Below are 7856 nucleotides of genomic sequence, written 5' to 3'. Positions count from 1 at the left end.
GGAATCGATGTCCCGCTCCAGACGGCTAGCGCACGTAGTCATCCCAAAGATAACGGGCACGTGGCAAAAAGAAGTGTGGCGTTCCGAGCTTATCGTTGCCAACTGTTGTTGTCTGCGTAACTTCACGTCTTCTAATGGTGCACTGGTCCTGGAAGCAAACAAACGAGCGCCAAGCATAACTCAGTGGCGCGCAAAGCTTATGGCGGGAATTAGGCATGTTCGAAACAATAAATGAAAAGGAGCAGTTTCGACTTTCTAAGGACACCTTTCCTGGTCAAAAAAGAAAATCTTTATGACTAATGAGTAGTTGAGCCGTTGAGACCTGGATAGAGATGAATCCAAGGAAATAAAATTTGGGTTTTTGCATGAAGTACTCCCCACCACGCGTTCGGCTGCCAGTGTTTGAGACGCAACGTGACAGTCGATCGGACCTGACCCCAACACAATTTTTACTGGATCTTGTTTAGTTCCCAATTTGGGAGTGGCAAAATTGACATTTTGCCATAAATGCGCAACTGTAGCATTTCGTTTGTATTTGTGAATTATTTTCCAAACATTGACTAATTAGGCTCAAAAGATTCGTCTCGCAAAGTACAACAAAATTGTGCAATTAATTTTTGATTTCATCTACATTTAGTACTCCATGCATGTACCATAAGTTTGATGTGATGGGGAATCTTCTTTTTGCATAGTGTCAAAGTTAGGATTTTGGAGGGAAGTAAAGAAGAGCTGGGACTAGGACAGACGCATTTGACACCTACTCCTATCAGTGCACAGTACACAGTACACACTAAACCAAGACACGCGTCAGACTCTCTGATCACCTGCGACTGCAGGTCTGCAAGCAACGGATTAGCTCCACGCCACGGTGACTCCAGAAGTGAATGCCCACTCAGTTCTCAAATAGATGTCCAGAAATACACGTCATCGACCTTTCACTACTTTGGTTAGCAGTGCACACAAGTGAATGCCAGAAGCAACCTTCATATACAGTAGAAAAAAATGATGCAATAATATGTTTATATTTTTAATGCACTGGATCGGTGTACTGCCTCTTATATACAACTAAACCAGTTCAGCTCCTTTGCAGCTGCAGTTCAGCGAATACAAATAATGGTCAGCTATGATGAATCGTGAACCCAAAACTGAAGACGAAGGGGGACTCCACGGCACAAAGCAGCTGAGACCAATGATTGGTTCCAACTGAACTACTTTTGAAGAGAGCCCTGTATCATTGACGTTAGTGACGGATGGACCCGAGCAGTCTTCAGCGATCGTGCAACACTTCTTCCTTCCGAATATTCTTCACCAAGAGGCCATCTTGGCCGCAGCTCATACTGTACCACACAAGAGCTGATCAGCTGGAGAAAATAGGGAAGTGGCTCATGAAAATTTTTGCTGCAGCAGTTTCAGATTCTCCACTGCTAAGGGGGTGTTTAGGAGGAGGGGGCTAAACTTTAGCCCTGTCACATCGGATGTTCGGATACTAATTAGGAGGACTAAATATAAGCTAATTACAAAACTAATTGCAGAACCCCTAGGCTAAATCGTGAGACGAATCTATTAAGCCTAATTAATCCATCATTAGTGAATGGTTACTGTAGCACCACATTGTCAAATTATGGACTAATTAGGCTTAATAGATTCGTCTCACGATTTAGCCTAGGGGTTGTGTAATTAGTTTTGTAATTAGTCTAGGTTTAATACTCCTAATTAGTGTCCAAACATTCGATGTGACGGGGGCTAAAATTTAGCCCCCTCCTTCCAAACACCCCCTAAGACACCTTTCAGAACAAGAAATAGGACTGATTCAAAAGTCAAAACAGTCCAACATGGTGCCATTTTAATTAAAGAAATTGAGCTTCAACAGTAGAGCTAAATGCAGTTGTTCAGGGATCAAATAAGCCAATGTTGAACTGTAATTGGATTCAAAGTTTCAAAACAACTTCAAGAATTATCTCCCACTTGGATGACAATTGGATTGCTGTTTGTTTGTCACTTGCTTTTTTCCCTTTAAGTTGACAATTGATCATGGAAGAGACGTGCCCTTGGCTTTGTCTTAAGGGAGGAGTACTGAACCCTGTAGGGAGGTACTCACACAACCACCTAGGACCTAGGTGGGCGGCCTCTCAACAAGAGCGGTACCGAGCTATTGCTTGGTTCTCAAAAGGCCTGATTATGCAATGTAAAAATTCAGAGAAGCTAAAGGTGACATGACAGGAAAATGGTCTAGCGTGGCTGCAACTTATTACTTTTATGGTCATGCGGTAAGGATGTAGAACAGCCCTGAGCTTCAGACAGTGAGTAAATAAACATAAAAAAGCATGGATACACAAGAAAAATGGTGTAGAGTAGCTGTAAGGATGTTAAACAGCCCTGAGCTTTAAACATGAGTAAATAAACATAAAAAAGCGTAAGGAAGAAAAACAAAAGGGCCTGCATAAGCCAGCCATATAAATGGTTAAAGAAAACGGAGTAAATACTAGTTAAACTTAAACAATGAGCACAGATGCACGAATAAAATGCGAACCAAGCTGCAGACCTGCATATCATCAGGCTCATCAGCAGCAGGTGGGTCCTCAAATCTTCCTGCAACAAAGTGCTCAATCCCAGTCCAAGCGATCATAACGCCTATGCAAATGCAACAACATAGTATAACTGGTTATTGCTAAGGAATATGGAAATAATTAAGAATAAAGTTGTAAAGACAGCTACAACAATTAGGGGACGTACTTCAATATGACATACAAAAGAGAATAGTACAGCCTACTAGCCTAGGGTCTATAGTGGAAAAAAAAGAACTTCAATGGAGTGTATGGTACTCCCTCCGTTTCAAAATGTAGGTCGTTTTAGTTTTGTCCTAAGTCAAACTCCTTTAACTTTGACCAAGTTCATAGAGAAAAGGACTAATATCTACAACATCAAATTAGTTCCATTACATCAATCACCAAATTTTTTATAAACTTGGTCAAAGTTAGAAAAGTTTGACTTAGGACAAAACCAAAATGGCCCACATTTTGGAACGGAGGGAGTAACTGACTTTGAATACAGGACAGTTTTATCAACAGTACAATACATTACTAAGTTACTAAGATTTTTTCAGTTAACGTGTACCATTGTCAGTACAAAGGCTTGGAGGAGGAGTTACGAGTTGTAGGCCGTTATTCTCAGCAACTTGATTCAGGCGAGTCCTAACATACTTGTTTGATGCGACACCTCCTGAAACAACCTTTAATAATTGGATCAGTCCACATACTGGATGAGTTAAGAGGATTTAAACAACATCAAGATATCTGGATTACAAAGTATTTGATCGAAGGTTCAATCTTCAATGCCCATTCAACTGCTCGTTGGCATCTTTCTTCCAAATGTAACACAGCAACTCGCTGCATAAGTCAAAATTATCAGGACAAATATCGAAATCCTCGGTAAACAATGAATACACTGTCCATCGTGTAGAACCTGAAAAGAGGCAGCAATGTCCGCCCTTGTTTGTCTGTCTTCCTCTGATGCAGATGAAATGGGAATATCATCTGTGCATCTATCATGGTATAAAAATAACAAATCAGTCAACGAAATGAATAATTATTACCATGTAAACTACAAAATCCTCTATGAGAACATGTTTTCTGAAAATGATAAAGAGCTTACCATATTTTAAGACCAAGTTATTAGAAATTGTATAGATAACTTGCACAGTTTTTGGCACAAGTCCTACTTGAAATAAATACTCCCTCAGCCCATAAATATATGCCATTTAGGACAAGCTAGTTAGTTTGTTTTTGAACTAACTAGCTTGTCCTAAACGTCATATATTTATGGACGGAGCTAGTACATTTTAAGTGTAAAAGAGAATTTACATAAGTGCATTTATGAGTTTAAAATGAAGTAGCTATTTCTAAGTTTAGAACTTTGAACTTGAGGTATAGAGAAAGTACCAAATACTAATATCTCGAAGAACAATAAGTGGATGGTTCTACCAGAAACACCAGAAAGCCTGTTCATATTATGAGAAAAAGGAGAGCGGACTGAGACCAGACAGGATAGTATGTGCTTACAAATTCTTAGATTCAATTGCCAATCTGACTTGAGTCTTCAGACCAGCATAAGAAAAATTGCAATCTTTATGTTGTCGCATTGGGACCTGAAAGTATACAAGAAAAATGGTAAGCAATTACATGATGTAAATAGTAATAAATGGATAGCAACATTTAGCTAGTTAAGGAAAAACTACATCAGCAGACTTACTCTAAAGTTAACAGCATTCGGGTCACCATCTAGAGCAAGCTCTTCAAGAGCAGGACCCCCGCCTTTCCGCATATCAAGGCCCAACCATCTTGCTGATTTGTCATACGCCTCACCAATCGCATCATCTATAGTAGTCCCCAGTTGAACATATTGCCCAAGGCTATGAGCAAGAACAAGGAGATTGTGTCCTCCTGAACAGATTAACTTGTTAGATACCTTCAAACCATATGAAAGAATTCAGGAAACAAGGATATTTCTTCTCATCACACTAGTTTTTCTGCCAAATTAGCATAAATTCTTAAGGGACTTATGTTGAGGTAGTTCTGCATTGAGTTACACGCCCTTTGTCAACAGGCACAAAATTCATTTTGTAATTGACTAAAATCATCTGTCATATATATTTCATTTCAATAATTTTAACAGGAGTGTAGGGCATAACACAGTAATCAGCTTATGGATTTGGAATAAGAAGGAAGCATTTCAAGTAGCAAATATAGTGCGGAAATAAGTACTTGCTCTGTTCTTCTATACATGATGCTGGTTAGTTTAAAATTGAGCTAATCAACATCATATATAAAAGAACAGAAGGTGTAGCTAAGATGTTATAAGTTAAAAGGCATTAAAAATAAGAGACCCCATGATCATGGAATAATGTTGGAACAACCCAGGTTGAAATAGTATAAAGATATGACTTAGCAATACTAAGATATGAAGAGTAACAATGTGATAATTATTCTGTGTTGTAACAGGTGGGAAAATGCAATTATGTTTTAAGTGTGTTGAATATTGAATGTGGCATGGGCTCGTATGATTGGAAACCATAGCTTGCCATATTTCTCATAGGCAGGCTTGGCAAAGTTATCAAGTGTTAGAAACAGCATCTTATATGTTCCAAATGTTTTTTTTTCAGCTGGGTCCTGGGTCAAAACCATCGGAGACTAATCCAAATTGCGAAGCCATTGAGAATCTTATCAAGACCTATTGATCCACGGGAAATTAAGAAAATAGTAGCGTATACGGATACGGCTGAGACATAGTACTGTAATTAGCATATACCTGAAATTAGAAGAGCCAAAAATGGGAAATCAAGGTCCTTGTTCACTAGCCTGACAAGTATCAAACAACATTAACTGCGAGTGCAGTGCAGGCATACAGTTAGAAATATGGTGAGGAAATTATGCAATCTTTTGTTTATGTTTGTAACACATTGTCTTTAGCAAACACATGACTATCATGCTCTAAGTAATTTAGCTTTGAATTTCATTTCTTTTGTTCACTACGAAACACACATTAGACAATAGGTGAACGATGTGGCATCAAGGATTAGGTAGCTTATAGGTTCAAATCTGCTCCTAATCTAAACAAAAGAATTGTTTTACACAGGTTAAAAATATGAAACTTTTTGTTAAAAAAAATTGTTTGTTGACAGCTTATGCTAATATGCTATTAACCACCTTAGTTTAATTAATATCTAGATAAGTCTGTATGACACTTTAGAAGGATGCCAAGAGGCAGCAATGTTTAAAGTCTAAACAGATGTGCAAATTTGATGTAAAACCAGATAAAAAATATCAACAAAAGCACGTAATTTATAACAATTACAAAAATGACTTTGAAAACGAATTCAGAATCCTTTATTCTTGAAAACAAAAACCACTAGACCTTCTATTTGATTATGACAAATTAACTTGCACAGCATAAAAAAAGGGTCAAAGTCCAAAAGATTTAATATCAAGGCTAATTGAACAGCAAAGGGGCCTATGAGTTAAATACCTGGAAACTAATGCATGTGCCTCCATATGATGAACTCCAACAATAGGCAAGCCAAATGATTTTGCTACTTGTCTAGCTTTGTGAACACCAACTGCAGTTTAGATATATAATTGCACTAACATTAGAATAGGCAACGGATAAGACCATGGAGACAACAACAAGAAACTAGGCTCCCTTGAACCCTGATGTATTAACATGCTAGCATTTATCCCAAAGTATGGCACATTCCAAGCACGTCAAAGGACCTAAAGGATGGCAGAACCAATGCAAATTTTAATTGAACAACGAGTTTTTAATCTGATCAAATTCAACTCATTTGGAATTTGGATCAAGTATTCATGTGAACATTTAGAACTACAGTAAATGGTATCTAGTGAACACTGAACAGACACTTCAACAGCCCAGTGAACGAAGAGGAGGTACATCCATACCTCTAAGGCATAGACTCAGTCCTGGTCCAACTGTAACAGCGACAGCAGAAAGATCACTTCCCAACAATTTTGCATCATCGAGGGCCTTTTGAACAACCTGGGCAAAAAATAAGTACGAGCAATTAACATAAATGCCAGAGCTTCAGAAGGATGTAGAACCTCTGTCGATCTAAGAAAGCCACACCTGGTCAATCACAAGAGCATGAGCTTCCTCGGCCATCTTAGGAGCAACACCCCCATACCTTGCAAGCAAATCTGCCTTCCAAACGTTGGCCAGCGAAAAGCCACAGAAAAGCAGACATGGTCAGCAATGCACAAACGTTTTCCCTTCCTATATATGGTACCAATCGCCATGTTGCATAAGCAGACCGGCTCAAATTTACTGTCGGAATAAGACTATAAGAGGTCAGAATGTAGAAATAAAATTGTGCTGGGAAATGGCTTACTTGGGAAGACACCACTTGGCTAAGGATCTCCCCATCGCCTCTAACCTGCAATCAATCAGCCAAACAGCAGAGAGGCAGCTCAGCGCAAAAACCTAAAGGGTTCGCTCCACGCCTCCGTCGCAGGTAAAATCAACTGAAGGGTGGAGGAAGCAAGCACTCGTACCACAGCGGCCGCTGTGTCGTCGCAGCTGGTCTCAATGCCGAGAATCAGAAGATCGCGGCGGGCCGGGGCGGCGCGAGCGGCGGTGGAGGACGCCGCCACGGTGGAGAGGGGGCGGAGGGGAGGGGGAGGGGTCGCTGGAGAGGACGAGGAGGTGGAGGCGAGAAAGCGGCGGAGAGTTTGGGGAGGACGAAGAGAGGAGAAGGGCTTCGCTGGGGCTCGTCGGAGGAGGAAAGCGGCGGCGGCGCGGGAAACGGGTGGCGATAAGGTCGGGAGAAGAGCGACCGCCATTCCTTCCCTCCGGGGCTCCGCTCCGGTTGCTGCTGACTCCCCCTCTACCAAGAAGGCCGACACGGGATTTGAAATGAATCAAGCCGGAACACAGCCACAAGCCCATAAACTGATTGGGCCACAAGCAGGCCGACGCAGAGCTGTTACCCAGCAAGCACAGTTTTTTCCTCTCAAAAAAAAAAAGCAAGCACAGTTTTGTGTTCAAAACGACCAGTGAACCTCATGGCTCGTAAACATGAACCATACACGCAAAATCATATGAATCAACTCACAATGCTATTTTTTATTAGTTATCTCTTCTACACATTATATCGCTGCACAACATACACCAATTATGCTCGTCGAGGGCCTTATCCAATTATGCTCCAATATAGTCCAATTTTTTGCGAAAATAGAATGTTCTCCAAAATACAATGCATATGCGAAAACAAGGTTATTTTAGGTGCCAAGTGGCGGGTTAGTATAAGAATATGTATGAAAAACCACTTAAATAACACTAAAAATGTG

The 7856-nt window shown here is 40.3% G+C and overlaps 1 protein-coding gene across 2 annotated transcripts; it reads right to left on the bottom strand.

Annotated features, from left to right (window-relative positions):
• Positions 1-1003: 1003 nt before the first annotated feature.
• On the bottom strand, positions 1004-7405 carry LOC117858084 (probable tRNA N6-adenosine threonylcarbamoyltransferase, mitochondrial). 2 transcript variants are annotated; one of them, XM_034741076.2, is made up of 13 exons: positions 7062-7404; positions 6899-6943; positions 6637-6711; positions 6453-6549; positions 6022-6112; positions 5305-5354; positions 4249-4439; positions 4059-4144; positions 3463-3541; positions 3303-3386; positions 3115-3229; positions 2543-2631; positions 1004-1337 (listed from the first exon to the last, which is right to left on the bottom strand). In XM_034741076.2, exons 1-13 carry the CDS (start codon positions 7347-7349, stop codon positions 1209-1211), a joined length of 1419 nt encoding a protein of 472 aa, XP_034596967.1. In that variant the 5' UTR covers positions 7350-7404; the 3' UTR covers positions 1004-1208. The 2 variants fall into 2 exon arrangements, 1 of the variants encoding a protein (XP_034596967.1); XR_004640910.2 differs by lacking the exon at positions 1004-1337 and having other exon boundaries at positions 3115-3219; positions 7062-7405.
• Positions 7406-7856: the final 451 nt, after the last annotated feature.

The sequence above is a fragment of the Setaria viridis genome, chromosome 5 (assembly GCF_005286985.2).
Source record: "Setaria viridis chromosome 5, Setaria_viridis_v4.0, whole genome shotgun sequence".
NCBI classification, from domain to species: domain Eukaryota; kingdom Viridiplantae; phylum Streptophyta; class Magnoliopsida; order Poales; family Poaceae; genus Setaria; species Setaria viridis.
This window is presented reverse-complemented; position numbering and strand designations above follow the sequence as displayed.

Excerpts from the sequence above, each read along its gene's own strand:
- LOC117858084 (XM_034741076.2), bottom strand. The coding sequence starts at position 7,349 with ATGGCGGTCGCTCTTCTCCCGACCTTATCGCCACCCGTTTCCCGCGCC. Across the intron at positions 6,113-6,452 it reads ACTGAGTCTATGCCTTAGAG|TTGGTGTTCACAAAGCTAGA; the intron begins GTATGGATGTAC and ends TCTAAACTGCAG. Across the intron at positions 3,387-3,462 it reads ACATTGCTGCCTCTTTTCAG|CGAGTTGCTGTGTTACATTT; the intron begins GTTCTACACGAT and ends TGACTTATGCAG.